Here is an 18,492-nt window from a genome sequence, read left to right as displayed (position 1 = left end):
AAAAAAATAGATGAAGAAGAAGGCCAACATTAGCCTTTGAGCCACTCTGATGCTAGTTTCTCATCTACTACTAAGGCCTGATGATCAAGCCAACTCTCCCAATGTCACACATATGACAGCACCCTTGCTGTTTGAAAGCCTGTTTTTTCTAAAGCTCAGCCTCTGCATGTTTCACACTGTGACACGCTGCAGATCAACTGTTTGGGGTTTCTTTATATCCATGACAACTACATAGACTGAAAAAACAAAACAAAACAAAACAAACCAGAAAAACACTCAGAGAGCGCAGACCTCCATCAAGCATATTGTGATTGTCAAGCAACACTTTAGTCTTACTTTAATGTTATACTTCCTTTCAGCAGACTGTCTGCTACAATTTGGTCAGTGTAGAAAATTATGAGGACCCAGTACATATTTCATATTCCAGATCTTAGTATCCAGAATATTTCCAGGATCTGGATCATACTTTTACATCTGTCAGGAATTATGGTGACCTTGTCTTGTATTGTATTACAAAGCAATCCGACTATTTATCCATATGGTGAAAACAGCCCTATCTCACAATATTAAAGAATCCTTTAAAACAATCCTGGATCCAGACGGTGATCCAGATCACCTCTAAAATTAAATCAATTCTTCCTTATCCTATTTTGAACATTTCCACAACATTTCATCAAGATCCATTGGTTAGTTTTGAGTTATGTTGTTCACAGACAAACTCTCCCAAAAACATAACCTCCTTGACAGCGGTAACAAAAAATAAAATAAAATAAAATAAAAAATGTGTCATCTGGCCTGGCTCAGAGTGAGGTTGTCAAAGAAAAAAAAACTGCTCCCCCTAGTGGCTGGCTGCAGTACACGTAAAAAAAATCTGTCACCCACATTCATTTGAATGGGGCTGTAGTCAAACTTTAAAAAATAAATATACATCTGTATTCTCACATTTGTATGCTGTGGTGATGTTAAATTATTATTGGGCTGCATTGTGTTCAAGTCCTCTTTTTTCTGAAAAGTTTTTTTTCTTATTTTCTTTTTGTGTAGTTCTCTTGGGGATATTAAGTGGAGTCCGAGGGAGAGCCAAGACGAGATTAGACTTTTGAAAGAAATAAATTAGACTTTTTTGTCACCCTGGCTAAACACAGATACTCCACAGTGGATCCTCAAACAAATTTTGGCATCAAAATATTACAATGGTAAAAGGCAGAGCCACACTGTCCATTCTGTAGATGGTCTCTTGACAGCTTTTACACAACACTGTTCAAGCTGAAGAAGAGAGGATGTATCGGAGCAGCACACACTGAAGACTAACTTCTGCAGTTGGAGACAGGCTGACAGAGAGAGGGAGGGTGAAACTTCTTTGGCGGTTTGGGAAGTTGTTTCATTCTTTATTCAGTGCTGTCTGTCCTGATAGGTGCAGCATTGCTCTTTAAATGGCTTACTGGGTGACGGTTTTTACAAAATCTTGGAAAGTTATCTCTGCATACAAAGAGCTCTCAGTGCTGCTTGTACTGTGTTTACATTTCAATCCAGTGCAGAAATCCACAGCTGTGTAACGATGACATGAATGACAGTAAATCTATACACTGACTGGAACACTAACTTTGTTTTATAGCTTGCATCTGACACCTATAGAAAACTGTTGTGAGTCTGCGCAGCATAATACAGAGCAGAGCAATTAGAGGAATAGGGTGTAAAATAAAAAAAAACTACAACATAAAAAATGTCAACACATAACTTTTTTCATCTAACCGTAGGGCACAAAGGCATTAATAAGGAGCTGAATCTACAACAATGATTTAAAAAATACTATCTGTATCTACATAAGAGCAGAAAACAATCAAAAACGTAATTATATATTAAAAAAATCATTTGCAGTACATTTTACTAAAGCTAAAAGCATCTTTTGATGTTAAAGTTATCCTGTTAAGGCAGTAGCTGCTATATTAGCTGTGTACTTTGAATATAGTGTAAACAAAATTAGCAGCCGTTTGCTGGTTCTGAGTTATGGAAATGAGCTTTCACATCCAGTTAGTAGAGTCGAGCTGGTTTTCCCAGCAGCATTTCTCTACATAACTAAGCAGCAAACTTCACATCAGTTCTAATTCCTTAAGTCTGTCTCATGTACTTTCAATTTTTAAACAGCACTTTTCAGCTGACTGCTTTAATTTATTTTACACTCTGTATCCATCGCTGTGGGAGGCAGGGGTCACTGGGTCTGCTCCGATACCAAGGAAGGGGGAGCTTGAGGTTTTTATTTACAGGCAATGAAAATTATATTAAGCATTACACAAGGGACGACAGCAAACCCCATAAGGGAGGTACGTCTTATAAATCCATCCCTCTGCTCATGGGCTAACCTCCTGTGAAGACAGAAAACAGCAGAGGAAGTCCTCCAGGAGGTAGACCAGGGCTGAGAAAGGAAAGATTAACCAAAAAATGTCAATGCAGCCCATGGGAAGAACTCACAGAGATCGAACTTGCACAAGAAAAATGGTTCCTATTCATTGTGTACTGGACGCTGCTTATTTGCTGCTGAAGGCATGAAGGGAAAGCTGGCAGTGCAAACTGAGCTGGCAGTGCCACTTTTTCCCAGCCATACGCCACTTTCTATACCGTCTTATCTTATCTTCCTGTCCTCATATCATCATCCTATTCTTTTCTTAATGCCGTCCTCCTGTCCTGCCTATCAAACCAAAACTACTGAGTGAAAATGACAAACAGACAAAGCTTGGTGTAGCTTGACTCAAATTTCACTCACTTTCAGGCACTTGGAGAGCAGCACAGGGCAAAGAGTGACACAAGTTAGCTTTTTGCCGAACAGGTATGTGTCAAATACCCATGATTAGCTTGTGCTAACATGCTAAGTTTAGTGCACAGCTTCTCATTCTCTCCCACGTAGAATTACAACGACCAGGCTGCTGCTGGGCTAGTGAGTGTGTTTATGTAGCTTTGGTCGGAGGCTGTGGGTGTGTGCTGCAGCTGGCACTGAGCCAAGGAGGAGGAGCACTGTTGAAGTGTAGTGTTTACTAACAAGTGACTAAAATTCCTACAGACCCTACGTTTGAACATTAAGTTTGTTAACTCCATTAATCATATTTTGATAATACTTTACTTTAGAGGTCAGCAAATATCATCACACTTAGGTAATGATTAGACGAAGTTTTTTCTTATTTCTTTGAAACTTGCACATAACTTTTTTAAAATTAGCACATAACTTCTTTAGAGTAATGCCAGAATTTATTTTTGCAAGTCACAATTGTTAGTTAACTGTTTTTTTCCAGTTTCTTTGAAATTTACTCCAAATTTCAAGGTAAGAAGGTAACGATTAGCAAATAATTTATTTGAAATTAAATCACAACCCACCACAAAATGTTTTAGAGGTACCCCAACATTTCTGCTATTTCCAGAGAAGCAGGTGATAAATAGCTGCTTAATTCTTGAACACAAAGGTTAGGTTCATTGTTTCCTCTGATAATTACCTTTGAAATGTTCAGTGAATAATTACATTTCCCAATAAGCAGTTGATAGTTAGCTATTCGTTATTTAATTTCACCAAGTTCTTATGTACCCAGTTTGTTGATATGCATAATTGAGATTACATGCAAAATGATAAACCTTTATGATACAACCTATAATGTTCACCAAGGGTGGGGTTGTAAATTGGCCTTACCTGATTGTGATAGACACTGTGAGTACAGGCGCACTGCAAAACAGAATCTAGCCAGAAGTTATGTGCTAATTCTCACCAAATTCTAATAAAATTTCGGGGGTAGTTTCAAAGAAATAAGAAAAACTTTGTCTAATTATTACTCATGTGCGATGAAATTTGTGGACCTCTTAAGTAAAGTGTTACCAACATTATCAGTGTATTTCGCATAAAACAGCTCGTTTAGAAACACATTTTTACTAAACATTTCTAAACCACATGAATGCAGAGCACATAATAAATCTTTGCACTGCAAATATCCTGCACATCCATCTATGTGTTGAATCACCGACATTGCACGCATTCATTATTCATTTTTCTTGACTTTCATTTTGATAAATTATGTTTCTCTGAAGAAAAACTCAAGCACAGATTCCCCCTCCATCATTTTCTTCCAGCCAGTCTGTGAATCTCCGTCCTCTTGACTATCGGCTGTGATCTGAGCAGGATGCACCGGCCTTTCTGACTTACGGCAGTAATTAGTGATGCACTTTGTCATTTATTGATCTCTTAATTGATCTCTCCGCCTCAAGAGAATCGGGAGGCTTGGAGAGAAAGATGGTAATAATCTCAGAGAAGGATTGGTGATCTAAGAGATTTTCTGTCTCATTAAAAACTCAAACTGCAATAAAATATTTAAGTGGATAATGGAACGTGTTTGTTCTTTCATTTTCTTTCTAACTAGTTCCCAGAGTTTGATTTCACTTGAAAGGATAATAATGTAATAAAATGTTATATATCTCAGTGATTTTCCACTGTCACTTACCGGTGTCGAGCTTGGTCCCTTTAGCGCAGGCCACGATGGCTCCCATGCTGGGCTGAGAGGTCATACCTGCCATGGAGTCCACCTAGAGGAACAAAACACAGAAGCTGTGGTTATTTTATTAATCAAAGTGCAGCTCTGTTGCAATGACTGTATGTCTTTGTCTGAGTCTGGCCAAATCATACATTTACACCAATCTGACCATTTTTTTTTTTTTTTTTTTACCAGGGGTTTTCTATTCCTCGTGGATAATCAGCTTCTTTTTCCCCCAAGTGTAGGACGACCTGCTCAGCTGATCAAGCCAGAACTGCACACTTGCAGCCAACTGCTCTAATGAAAGTGCCCGTACTGGCAGCATGCATCAGTGAACACGGTAAGGGGGAAAAACTCCTGGCTTAACACAAGTGCCAGTGAGAATTCAATATACTGCAGCAACTGGCAGAAAAACTGAGTGTTAAGACCACTTCAAGCTCCACTGCAAATTAGAATAGCAGCAAAATGAACAAACTTTCAGCTGTTTGCTACCAAAAGATCAAGTTAGAACAACTTCAATAGCTTGACACCAATACTCGCGAGCATTTTTTTTTTCAATTTAAAAAAAATGTCACATTTAATGACTATTTTGTCTCAAAATTATTCAACTCCTTATTGTCTAGCATATTTTGCATTTTGTAAATTCCCTTTGGTTGTTATGTCCTCTTGGGTAATGATTCTCCAGTTCACCAACATTATTAAATTTTTGTGCTTCTTTAAATCTTATCACAGATTTTCTGTGAGGTACTGATTCTTAATTAAGTCCATCTTGCACCCCACACTTTGCTGGTTTCCAATGCCAAGAAAAAGCAAAACAGCCCCAGAGCATCATAGAGCCACTGCCATGCATAGGCAGGGTGTCTTCCCAAAATGTGATTCATTATCTTCCTGACATACTGTTAAATAAACTTGTAAATAAATTTGGGTGTTGCTGTCAAGGTTATAATAGTTATCTAAAACGAAACCAAAAAGGAAAACTAAAATCTAAAATACATTGCAGTTAACTCAAGCTAATACAAACTAGAAAAGAAAACAAATACGATAAGTGAACTAAAACTGTATCTTTTGTTCACAAAACTAACTGAAACTAACCAAAATTAAAGACAAAATTTCCTTAGTTGTCGTTTTTGACAATATTAATAGCCTTTAGGATTTAAATTAATCTGACACATTTTCCCAACCAATTTTAGGACAGTTTTCAGCAGTTGTCAGTGCCGTACAGCACCATCATAGTGGAGCAATGAACCAGAGCATCTGTAATAGTTTCAATGTATTTAAGTCTGCCTTTTTTGTTACAGAGTCCAAGTTTCTAATTATTGAAGCTCATATTACATTGTTTTATATAATTTATGTTTATATTATTTTTATGTAATTTGTTATTTTTTTTAAATTTAATTTATGTTTATATTTTTTATATTAAGTTAATATTATTTTCATGTGTTTAAGGCAGCAGCCAACATTTCAGTATCAGCATTGACTGAGCAGTGAGCACTATGTTGAACTTGAAAATAAACAGTATGACAAAATATTTACTCTGACCTTTTTGAATCCTGCACCTGGTTAATAAGGTATGAAAAAACCAATACTAAACCAAAACTAAACTAAAACTAAACTAAAACTAAACTAAAACTAAACTAAAACTAAACTAAAACTAAGCCTTGTTGCAAAAATCAAAACTAAATAAAAACTAGAATGCCTGCACTAAAACTAATTAAAACTAAACTGTAAGGGAAAAAACTAATACTAAACTATAATGACAAATCCAAAACTATTATAACCTTGGTTGCAGTAGTCACTAGTAGTGGCCTGGGGTTATGGGAATATCTGTAGTGTTGAGCTATTAATTTGTTCTCCTTTGTCTGGTTTGTGGCAACCAGCAGAAGGTTTGTAAAGTTTGCTACTAAACATAATTTTCAACGATTGTTGAATAACTCCAAGTGTCCATTGCAGGTTTTTTTAGACTCTGATGTAGTTTGGAAAAATTCAAAGGTAATTTCAGTCAGTGTTTGGCCTTTGAAGAATTCCTAACACATCTTCTCGGTTGGCTTTGTGGGAAATCTTCAGTTTGAAAATGATCGATACTCACAGCCACATCCACAACGTCGGCTCCAGCCTCTGCGCAGGCCAGCATGGCTGCCACACCGGCTCCAGCTGTGTCGTGTGTGTGCACATGGATGGGTACATCTGGGAAACGGTCTCTCAGGGCGCCAATGAGAAGCTTGCTGGCCTCTGGTTTCAGCAGCCCAGCCATATCCTGGTAATGAAAAGTGATTGAGTTAATGAAAATTGGAAGCTTTAGTGAATTCTTGTTTTACTGAACTTTTTATTCCAAGATGTAACATAAACATTGGAAAGTACTGCTGCGTCTACATTATTTAAATTGTCCTGAAACTCTCTGGCCCCGGATCTTAGCTGAGTTTATTTAACGCAGAGGTAGACCTTACTCTTCCTGTCCTAATCCTGATTTAAGTGGGTTTTTCCAACACATTAAAAGTTAGGTACAGAGTCCTGGACCAAGTTAAATAAGATTGATTCCAACCACCTGTCTTAGTTTTCATTAGTGAGACTGTGAACACAGCACTGGCCCCAGGCGGCTCATGAATGCTGAAAAGAACACTATGTGCTGATTCTTTGGTGGAACTGGATGAGTTGAAAACAGCCAAAAGAGTATGGTCACAAAAACTACACCAGGATTCTTTTAGAATTTAATGTTTTTTTCTTTGAGAAAAGAGCAATTAACTGAAGTTCAAACTGCCATATTGATATTTGATTTGAGCAAAGTCAAATTTGGAATGATTCAAGTGTTTCTGAAAGTTAATTCAAGGTCAGAATTTTAAAAATATAACAGGATGAAATTTAATTTTAGACCTCACACAGACCCATGCGTTTGAGGTTTGAGGATTGCTGTGATTATTGTGAATAAATCACATATTAACAGGTTTTCACAGATGGGTCTGAGATGTGAAGTTAAGTTCTCCTTGGTGATGACTGCACAGCAGGAAGTTATAAGGATGCTCATTTCCTCTCTTAAAGTTAACCTCATTAGCTGAGCAAGCCTTTTATGAAATTGCAGCATGTGCTGCTTCACACTGGGGTCGAGCAGGAATTTATCAATCCACGTTTGAAAATACTCTGTCACGCTTGAATAAAGATATTAATTCAATGTGAGCCTATCAGCCCATTCATTTAGATAAGACGCCTGAGTATACAAGCTGTTTCAATGAGAGCAAGTGGAAAAACTTCTGCTGTGTTCAACAGTTCACATGTCGTAGCTCCTTTTTAATTAATTTAAATGCTGATTAGAGGACAGGTTTTCTGCTTTATGGGCAAAGAAAAAGACTCATCATCTTTTTCTCACATGAACATCACTTTACATGCCGGCATCTAACTGGCAGCTAGTGTTTAGAGGCAGATGGAGCAGTGGTAGAAGCTGCATACTTAAAGCAGTAAATAATAAAAATGTCAAACACATTAAGACTCCTGTGTGATCTGAACTCCTTGACTCAACTTAAGCCGCAGAGTTTTTGATGCACTCATCAATTTTTCAACAAGAGTAGGAAACAAGCTCAATGAGAAAATTCACACCTCAGTACAAGAGAGTAATCATTATTTACAGGCAGTGAGAGCAGCCTATCAGCTCATCTAATCTAAAATGAGCAGTGGCGATCTCAAAGACACTAACTCCAGCTTTGTGAGATAAACAGAGACTCAACCCCCCAGATCAGCTGTGTCAATCTCAAAAGAAAATACAACAACATTTGACAACCTGATCTCACACACATTTATCATACCAGTCCAATGGTACGGCCACACCCAAAGCGAATTTGCGTCAAGATTACATACAAAGTCAATGAATAGGAGCGTCAGCGCGTTTGGGCATCAGACGCCTCTACGCTCAAGTTGAAAATATTGAAATTTCGAAGCTAATTCGAGTGAGGCTGTGTCGCGGCAGCCAATCAGTGATGACATTCCCCCATGACGTCACTGATTTGAAGACGTTGGGGGGGAACCGCCACCTGCTCTGACTCCAACCCCGCTGGAGGATGGAGGAGAGAATAATCTGTGGGCTGTGTCATTATCCAGAGTTATACGATACGACGTGTGTACTCTACAGAGACCGGAAAAAAAGCAGCAGGCTTGGGTTAAAGTCTCTGAGGAGACAGGTTTTGAATGTAAGTTCTGAAAACATTCGTTCCCAGCCTGCACGGGTCATCACTGAGCCCGACTGTGTTTTCCTCAGTGGAGTTTTGAGCCTGATAGAGAGGAGGAAGGAGCGGGGCAGGGGCAGAGTCAGAGCCAGGGAAAAGATGGAAGTTCTCTGTGCTCCTCTCTTTCCTTGACTCCTTCATTATCCCCAGGGAGACCTCCAGGAACATGGGTCAGGGGGTCGAGGATGAGGTCACAGGGAACAGCGGTGGATTACCAGGGAGAGGCTGCAGGCCTTGATTGTGATCTCCAAGGCTTTCACACACTCTCCTGTCATAAGCGTCGAGACTCAGGTGAATTTGCGTTTGGTGTGGCCTCGACATAAGTTTCAGGCACATTTCCCCACTGCAAATTAACACTGGCAAAAGCATGAGTTTCTGTCTCAGTCTGTTCTTGAGAGTGGGGATATAACGACAGGTACAGAGCAGCAGCACACATGTGGGAGCTGCCTGAGGAGCCATTGGGACCCAGCCAACTCTGATTGGATAAAAACAATGAGGGAAAATCCAGTCCCAGGTGATTTCAAGATTCAGAGATCAATTTTCTCTTTGCACTAGGAAAATCAAAACACTGTTCCTCTCTTCCAACAGTTTAGGTAGAAACATTTAGAATGAGTTTTCTGTTTTGTAACTTCAGTTTATGGCTAGGTCAATGAGCAGGATAATGTATAGTGGGCAGATTAGATTCTCTTCAGGGTGAGAAAAGACTTTTCCCTTGAGGTCCTGTCTTACTTTCAGTGAAAAATGTCTTTTTAGACTAAATATGAGCCACATCTACTTGACCAGTCTAGAAAAAAATCTTATTTCAAGTTATTTAAAGACAAAAATGAGGTCTGAAATGCTTGTAATGAGTAAAACAAAAACTTGCCAGTGGGGTAAGAGAAATGTACTTGTATTAAGAGAGAGATTTATCATACCCCTCTGGCAGATTCTTTTTTACTTGTTTCAAGCAATTCACACCTCCTTTTTGTCTTTAAATAACTTAAAATAAGACACTTTTCTGGACTGGTCAAGTGAATGTGGCTGATATTAAGTCTAAAAAGACATTTTTCACTGAAATAAGACAAAAACACTTGGTAAGATATCAGTTTGGATTTTAATTTGCACAACCACCTTCCTACAAAATATTTCCTGCAACTGGAAAACAGCCAGAAACTCTGTCATATTTTTATTTCCCTTTAAAGATTATATTTTACTATAAGGACATAACTATGAGCAGGCTAAATAAATAGTCTGTAAGTCTTTCACATCGTCATAAACCAGATTCTTCTCTGTGTTGTGAAGTGGGATGTAAATAGGCTCATAACTGCTGTGATCTGAGCCAGACCTCACCTGCCAATGATACTTAGCTCAGGTAAAATCAAATCAATACAAAATAAATGATATCTGAAAGCTCTACAGCCAAAACAATTAGCTCCTGGTTAGAGCAGACCCTTATTATGATGACATGCATGCAGACAAGTGATGGTGTGTGTACTCAAGTGTGCAAACAAACCAGGGAGCAAAAAGTGCTTTCACGGATTCTTTCACTGGCTTTATGTTATTCCTATGGCAGATGGGCAGGGATTTGCGCACAGAAGCAAACAGTGAGCGCCAGAATCTTTAGATTATCTCAGGGAAAGAAAACGTTGGCCTCTTCCAAAACTCTGAGCAGCAAACACTTCAAAACATTTGATCCAGTTCATATTTAATCACCTTAATACACAGGATGTGCGTCCCGGCTTTGACGAGCTCATCTGCCAGTTTCAGATAGTAGTCCAACGAGTACTTCTGCCTCATAGGGTCTGAGACGTCGCCGGTGTACGAGATGGCGGCCTCCACTACTCCACCTGCTGCTCCTGCAGCCTCCATGCCCAGCAGCATGTTGGGCACGTAGTTCAGGGAGTCAAACACACGGAAGATGTCCATGCCATTCTCCTTTGCCACCTCGCAGAACCTGGGGGAGGAAGATGTTTTTAGCCGGCAGCGTGTACCCTCCTCTGCATACATTTTTTAAATCCACATTCAAATCAGAGACAGAAATAGGTTAGAGGCTGTCATGGCTTACGCTGCAGCACCGGGCACCGCAGGATGATCACACAATCACTTGCACAAATATAATGAGTTCGTCTTCATGCACAGTGTATCCCGGATAATAGAGCACATCCAGGTTGGGATAAGCTGTTTATATCCATCTCGCTATCGCCAGTCATAAATATCATCATACCTGAGCAAATACAATATTCTCAGTATTTCCGTGATAAGTGAGCTTACACAGCCCGCAGGAGCCTACAATAACCACAGAGGAATGTATACCCGCCTCATTATCCAAGCTGCTAGTGGTAAATCCCTCCTATTATTGCCTTGGCCTCCGTTTCTTAATCAGGTTTTGCAGAACTGGGGTGAGTGCTTACTGTTGTTGTGTTACTGTGGATGTGATATTTACACATACACAGCTTTTGTTTGGGAAATAAACAGACACACTTAATGTTTGTGCCATGAGAGGATTACTAGTCAAACAACTGTGTCCACTATTTATTTAGCGCTGCAAGGGCTGTCTGGTAGACGCAGTCGGGCACCAAATCTGAAAACACTGGACTGTCCAATATTTTTCCACAAGATCCAGAAATCAAACCTGTTTAAATCTGCCGGGCGTTAGAGAAGTCATCACATTTAGATCCCAGTCACTGCAATTTTTAAATTTAATTCAGCTTTGATTTGAATTTGTTAATCAAGACGCTCAGGTTACTTGAACTTTGGGTGTGGCTACGAAAATATCACAGATGAAAGAGTGATGGGGGAAAGGAACCGAGAGACCCTGGAAAACAGATCAAAGCCATTAATCATGATTGAGTTCGATGGCGTTGTCCCTGCGGGGCTCTAAGAGCGAGAGGGAGGAGAGGGAGATGAAGAGCACTCGGGCTGGAGAAAGGGAGTTAAAAAGAGGGGAGGAGGAGTGTGTAATGGAGAGAGATGAATGGAGGTGTGAAAAGTGGAGTCATAAGGGTGGGGATAAATAATGATACTATGATAGGAGAGGGGGAGCACAGGAACAGGAAGGGTAGTGGAGGTCTGTGTGTGTGTATTTGTGTGTGTGTGTGTGTGTGTGTTATTCAAAAGAGGTTGGGAGGAGGGGACAGCTGCATTAGTCATAAAGCCACAACTAATTCATCTGAGGTGAGAGGAATTATACTCTGCATGAGTGTGTGTGTGTGTGTGTGTATGCCTATGTTTTTGAACGCATGAGTCACGCACATCGCTGTAACTTGTGAGGCCGTTTGGAAAAGTGTTTGAGGCGTGTGTATGCATGTGTGGAGGCACAGGTGTGTTTATGACCTGAAATACATTACTGGTTGAATCCGTCTCTGCGCTGCGTGTCAATCGTGTGTAGCTGGCTGAGCGTCCACCAAATCGACCTGATTTAATGTGCGTGTCAGGTGTGGGGTCACAGCTAGCGACTGTACAGTGAATCATTTAGATATATTTAGAGAGGAAGCGGCTGTTTGTGGACACATTAGCTACATTTCAAAATGGAACAAATTATAAAATGATAGTAAAAACAGAGTGTGCAATGTTTCCCTGTTCTCAGCATCCTGTTAAAAATATGGTAACGCTTTATATTAAGGTCCTGTGATAAGCATTAATAAGACCTTTGTAAGTACTTATAAGATAGTTATTAACATTATTTGTTTATAAGACTATATAACTGCTTAATAAGTGTTTAATAAGGTCATTGTAATAGTTACTACAAGAAAACTTAATCTATAAGCTATATGGAACATAACCCTAACCCTCTTTGTTTTTTGTCTTCTGCTTTTGTCTCTCATGAGCCCTACCCCAGCCCTTCCCCTAAACCTAACCATTCAGGGCCCCCTGCCTAAACCTAACCTGTGGGGCTTAACCCCTACAACGACCTTATTAAACACTTATTAAGCAGTTATATAGTTTTATAAACAAATAATAATGTGAATAAGTGTCTTATAAGTGCTTACAAAGGTCTTATTAATGCTTATTACAGGATCTTAATATAAAGCAATACCAAAAATATATATCTGTGTGGCAAAAGGGTAGAGCCTGAATCAACTCCTGCACTTGAATGAGAGCCAGAGTTTAATAACATGAAGTTAATGGCATTTATTCTATGATACAGACCAGGGCTAATTAATATAAATTGTTTATTTTTGGTAAAAAACCTTCCCCGCCCACTGCCCTCCCCACAACTAAAGAAATTTCTCTCCAGCAGCGGGGAGGAGAATGCCGAAGTCGAAGAGCCATCACTGCTCTGTTTTTGGCTGTAAACAGCCACATAGCTCCATGCACAAGCTTCCCATCTCGGGAGAAGACGGACTAAGTGTCTAGAGTTCATTTATCAAGGAAATGTGCCAGCTACGCTCAGTAAAACTGTGCATGTGTGTGCTAGTCACTTCATGGCTCACTGCTTTTCCAACTTTGGACAGTACAACAGAGGGCTAGCGAATAGACTGGTCCTGAATCCAGGCGCACACTGGATGCTATCAGAAAAGCCATGTTTCTTTTTGACATAGGAAAAATGTCCTTATTCAAATGCTCCGTAAACTAATAAATGACTCTAAACCATTATTAAAACATTTAATTGAATAATTATAAGGCAACCTTCTTTCTGTTCTGTTATTATGGTCTGTATCAAAATGGTAAAAGTGGAGCAAAAGCATTAAGATTACCTACTGACTGGTTGCTTGTTAGGTCATGAAACTGCCCTCTACGTTGTATCACATGGGACAAAGGTTCGACCAGAAAATCCAAATTTGAACAAACTGATTTTCTCAAACTTGGTTTCTGTCATCAAAATTAGTCCTGATGTTGCTTATTTATGTGCAAATTTTGGTTTTTCATCTTTATTTAAAAAAAAAGAAGTCATTTGATGCAAGACAGGTGTTGTGATGTATTGACTGACAGCTTGATGGACAAATGCTACTCTCTCAGCAATCCTTCCTGAATTTAAGTCACTAAACTTGCAACAAGACTCTGTTTTGTTTTGTGTTGTGTTGACCTTGAGATCTTTGACTTTTCATCTGTGAGTCAAATGTGCATTTAGGTTAGTGTAGGAGGCATAGCACAAATTCTGCAGCTCTATCAATTAGATTGCTTCTGTGAATGCCAAAATATCTGCAACCACTGGAGCAGTAATTTCTCTAAAAAATTTTATTTTGGCTAATGGGAGGAGATGGAGGTGTGTAGTCCAATTTTTATTACCTTGCTGAGATTTTGCATGTTGTTATCCACAGATGGCAATCATTCTCTCTTTCATTTTAAATTCAAATTAAGCTGAAGGCCTAACTATGATTAGCGTATTGAAATAAAAAACCTGTGTGTGATGGTCACACATGTTCCTATGGAAACAACCATTTCAAAAGACAGTTGATATGATTGATGAAGTGGGGGCAGCAGCAGCCGGCTTCAAGGAAATCTGATTCGAACTGATGAGTTCGGTTAAAAAAAAGAAGCACTGACTGTATCTTACACCATTATTTGCAAGATTCAACAGCAATCAATCAAGCATTTCAAGCTCGAGATATAACTGCAGTTTGTAGCTTTGATTGGTCGTGATATTTTTATTCCAGTGTAGGTTTTTTTTTTTAGAGGAAAATACTGATAAACATTTGACATAATTTTTAATCTTATAGGACATTGGCACTGAAATAAATGATGAAAAATGTGAGGATGATGTTGTGTAAAGTGTGTTTGCAGTGAGTGACTCACTTAAAGACGGCGTTGTCAGGGTAGTTTGTGTAGCCCACAGCGTTTGCCCCTCTCAGCAGCATCTGGAAGGGGACGTTTGGGATCAAAGCTCTGAGCTCCTGGAGCCTCTTCCATGGACACTCTGACAGGAAGCGCATGGCCACATCAAAGGTAGCACCTACACACACACACACACACAGAAAGAAGGATGGTGGTTTATTTCTGCTGTCATCTCAAGAGTCATCCGTCATCCAGACTTTGATCTCAATTTTAGACACAGACTCATATATTTCAAACTTATCCCATTACACAACCGACACGGGTTACACACACACACACAGTATAAAACACACTAATGGACGCTCAAATAGAATCTTACGATACTTGCACATTCATTGTTCGTCGAACACTTTCATCGTCTCATTCTAAAGTCACTTTAAAATCTAAGAAATGTTTTGGTGGAGGAGGTAAAAAAAGAGATGGCAATCTCTCATTTCCCTTTCTGGGGGGAGTAGATTAGCGGATCTCATACCCGTTTATCATATCAGCCAGAAATATTGAAGCCTCCAGTGGTTTTCTGCTGATCCAACAGTGCCATCATTAAATCTCATTCTCGGAGCACTCGTACATTTGGACACGGGGAGAATACAAAGCACAGCTGCTTGTTCCCTGCTCTTGGAGGAGTAGGAAAGCCCCGGAAAAACACTGCCTTTTATCAATATTTTATTCCCCACTGGTTTCAATTTTTGCCGCTGTCAGCTTTTCTTGCTGGTGAGAGTGGAGAAGACTTCAAGCAATCCTATCTGGTGTTTAACATATTAGTATTAATGATTTATAGCCGGAGATGGAAGACGGGGATGCAAAGGGAGGAACTCATCTGATCTGGCAAAATTTTCTTTAACAATTTGATGACCGGGATGAAGGCTGACAGCTGGCCCCAAATATCTGAACATTTGAAATAGACACTGCAGTATTCACTGCCTCTGTTTGGGAAGAAAGGCAGGCTCCAATCTGTCATGAAGCTGAGCTAAATTAAATCAGAAGGAAAGATGGAAACAAGCCTTTTACGCAACGCCCACGAATTGCCGGCAATGTATTCAACACACCGTGTAATGTTTAAAGACAGAGAGAAAAAAAGACTTATTGTGGGGGAAACTGTCTCCTGAAATAGGTGTTGTGGGAAAATATAGGACTGTAATATTTTCTGTAAATATGTTATGTAAAAGTAGCTTTTATCCAAAACTCAATAATAAAGCAGTTTGTACGGTCTCATATCGGCAAACTCTTTACTCCATCCACTTTTCCCCTGGTGCTTAAATAAAGTTTCATAAAATAAATTTCTATCTCATGCTTTAGAGCCAATAAAGGAAAGCCCATGATGAATAAAAATGATTCATATCTATAATTTGAATCATCGAGTTACAGAAACACACGCATATTTCAGCAGTTATCAGCGTTTTTTGCTTAAGTGTGCAATTATGGCTCTGATGCATCAGACAGTTTATCCTGCGCGATCAATTTTTATGTCATCTGCGGTGCACTCTGCCGCTCACGGCTGGTTGATTTGCGTCTGCTGGCCAGACTTTGATGCTTTTGTGTGTGTGAGTGTTGTGTGTGCTGCCTGCACTGACAAACAGCACAGCTCTTTAAAACATGCGAGAAGTTCTCTGAAACAATGATTACAGAACTGCCAGGCAGAACAAAGCGCTTACACCAGAACGAGCGTGTACTGCAATTAACAATCTGCTGCTTTACCATCTGATAATGTTCTCCTTGTGTAACAGATAGAAGGAACCATATAGATACTTTATGCGACCCATTTCAAATCACTGTATCTCCCATGGTGTAAGGGGGAACGCTATATCAGGAAGGGACTTAATCCTCAAAGGCCTTCACAGGCTTAATCTCTTCATGATTCATTCTGCCTCTAAGCAGCTGAAACATGTGAAAGCAATATTCCCTATCTTAGATCCGGCTGTGTAAAAAAAGAATCCCCGCATAGGGACAATGTGTTCGCGTAACACCGTTCAATACTCAAGCGGTCATCTCCCTTCAGTGATTTATTTGGTGCTGAGTGATTTAAGCTCAGCAGAGTGTAAAATTCTCCGTCTCTGATCACATTGCAGTAAAAGCATTGTATGGGGACCTATCAAAAAAGGCACAGTGGTTATTCCTGCTCTGGTCATGAAGTGATTTATGAGGAACTGTTTAAAGGTATAGTTATGAGCACACACTGGGGCAGTGTGTGCCGCAGCTGAACTTTTTACTGCAGCATGCTGGTCTAATTTGTGTTTTGCAGCTTAAATCAATATGAGGCGAGAGCATAGCTGGCATGTAGTGAATCAAGGAACTTTGGGTATTGGACGCTGAGTGACAGAAGGATTGTAATTGTGGGGATAAGAACAAACCATATGATACCACACATCATCATGAGATTGAAAAACACTCTAATATGCGTTCATTAAAGAGGCACTTCAATGATTTTCACTTTAAGTATCCTCTTTAAGACAAGTAGCGGCCCTGTTAAGGCAGTTGTATGATGTCAACTGTGGTAGAAACAGAAACAGGCTCAGCAATTTAATCTTGCTGTTGTGTTTGTTTGGCTTTAAATCTTTTTCATTTTGAAAAATCTCTGTTTTGACTTAAAACACAGGAATCATGCTGGTGGTTCTTGATGGTCTTACATGTGCATCTGGTTTTGACGATGCTATCATCACCTCAGGGTATCACTCATTTTGAGATCTGATATCACTAACAAAACCTTATCTCCTGTGAGGGAGGTAGGACAACCATAAAAACAGTGAGAAAAATTTGAAGAAGAGTTGCGTTTGTCTGTGACTTCATGAAGCAAACTACTGTTGATAAAGCCACAAAGCCAGACCATAGATCATGATTTCACTGATTAGCCCCTGCTCTCTGCTTAAAGGTGAGGTAATCAGTGAAATCTGCTGGTGGAGTTTTTGGTTGGAAAGAAAACCTGCAGCCTCTCGGCCCTCCAGGGTAGGAGTTGGAGAACCCTGCCATAGACTGCGCATTTAAACGGAGGCCATGGGTGTTTACTAGCAGTGAGGCCAAAATATATAGAGCTCCCTCTACTGACTGGCATCAGTACAAGCCGTAAACCCTGCCTTTGTTATACTAGTTAAAATATAAAATGAACTATACAACCAATTTTTTTTTCCTAAATATGGTTTCTGCCATCAGTCGATCTTTTTCATGCTTTTAAAATATTAAAAAAAAAATTATTTTTTTTAATCGAATAATATAATTTTAAATTACATAATAAAATTATATTATTTTTTAAAATATTCATTTTTCTAACTTATAACATACAATAAGGCTGACAATTATGCTCACACAGAGCCATTGTTTCTAAATTCTCATGATATGAAATTTTCTGATCTGTTTTATTTTAAAATAATGCAATTTATGTTCAGAGCAAATTTAAAAATGCTCCCTGACTCAATACAAAGGCTTTTTTTTTTTTTTTTTTTTTTTTTTAAGAAAATGGTTTGTAAAGCTATTTTTGAAGCTTATAAGTTTGTCTAATTGTATGTGTTGTTGTTTCTTTGCTTTTCTGGAGGTTGGTAGTCTACAAAGTTGATAACACAGGATAGGCCTTTATAAGCAGTCTGCTTCTGCCTATCCCTTTCAGTCATTATTCAACACATGACTCTTGATTCTGCTATTTTTTGTGAAATGTCAATATTGTGTGCAATATTTGGTGTTGACATGACTAAATGAAAAGAAAAAATGAAAAACATATCTAATTTAAATAAGTGATCTGAATTCAAAGAGATGATTTATCATGAACTCTGTTGACAAACAAATGGTCCCGTTCCGTTCCATACTGGTTTAGCAGTGTAATCTAAAAATTTTAGTGTAGGAGAAAATGAAATCTTTCACCTGACAAAATATTCAGCCATCTACGGCTGAACCAGTGAAAACACACAGACTAGACATACAGTTTATGTTGTAAAAGAAACAGTGAAGTCTTGCATGTACAGTTTCATATTGCATACATCAGGTCACTAAAGGCTACATGCCTTCAGTTAGTGTTGACTTCTCCCAGTCCACTGTTAGTTCTT

At 39.1% G+C, this 18,492-nt stretch overlaps 1 protein-coding gene across 2 annotated transcripts in view; it reads right to left on the bottom strand.

Annotated features, from left to right (window-relative positions):
• Nucleotides 1-18,492, bottom strand: part of pcxb (pyruvate carboxylase b) — a 472,827-nt gene that overhangs the window by 57,070 nt on the left and 397,265 nt on the right. For both annotated transcript variants that reach the window (XM_074699298.1, XM_074699299.1), the window contains exons 16-19: nt 14,426-14,582; nt 10,403-10,643; nt 6,589-6,756; nt 4,473-4,554 (exon numbers count right to left, since the gene is read on the bottom strand). In XM_074699298.1, the coding sequence (XP_074555399.1) occupies nt 4,473-4,554; nt 6,589-6,756; nt 10,403-10,643; nt 14,426-14,582 (648 nt within the window). The remainder of the gene's footprint in view (nt 1-4,472; nt 4,555-6,588; nt 6,757-10,402; nt 10,644-14,425; nt 14,583-18,492) is intronic.

The sequence above is a fragment of the Halichoeres trimaculatus genome, unplaced genomic scaffold, assembly GCF_033239565.1.
Source record: "Halichoeres trimaculatus isolate MK-OKI-2021-1 unplaced genomic scaffold, fHalTri1.1 fHalTri1_scaffold_22, whole genome shotgun sequence".
NCBI lineage: Eukaryota > Metazoa > Chordata > Actinopteri > Labriformes > Labridae > Halichoeres > Halichoeres trimaculatus.
The sequence above is the reverse complement of the archived record's forward strand: the minus strand, read 5'-3'. Positions and strand labels throughout refer to the sequence as shown.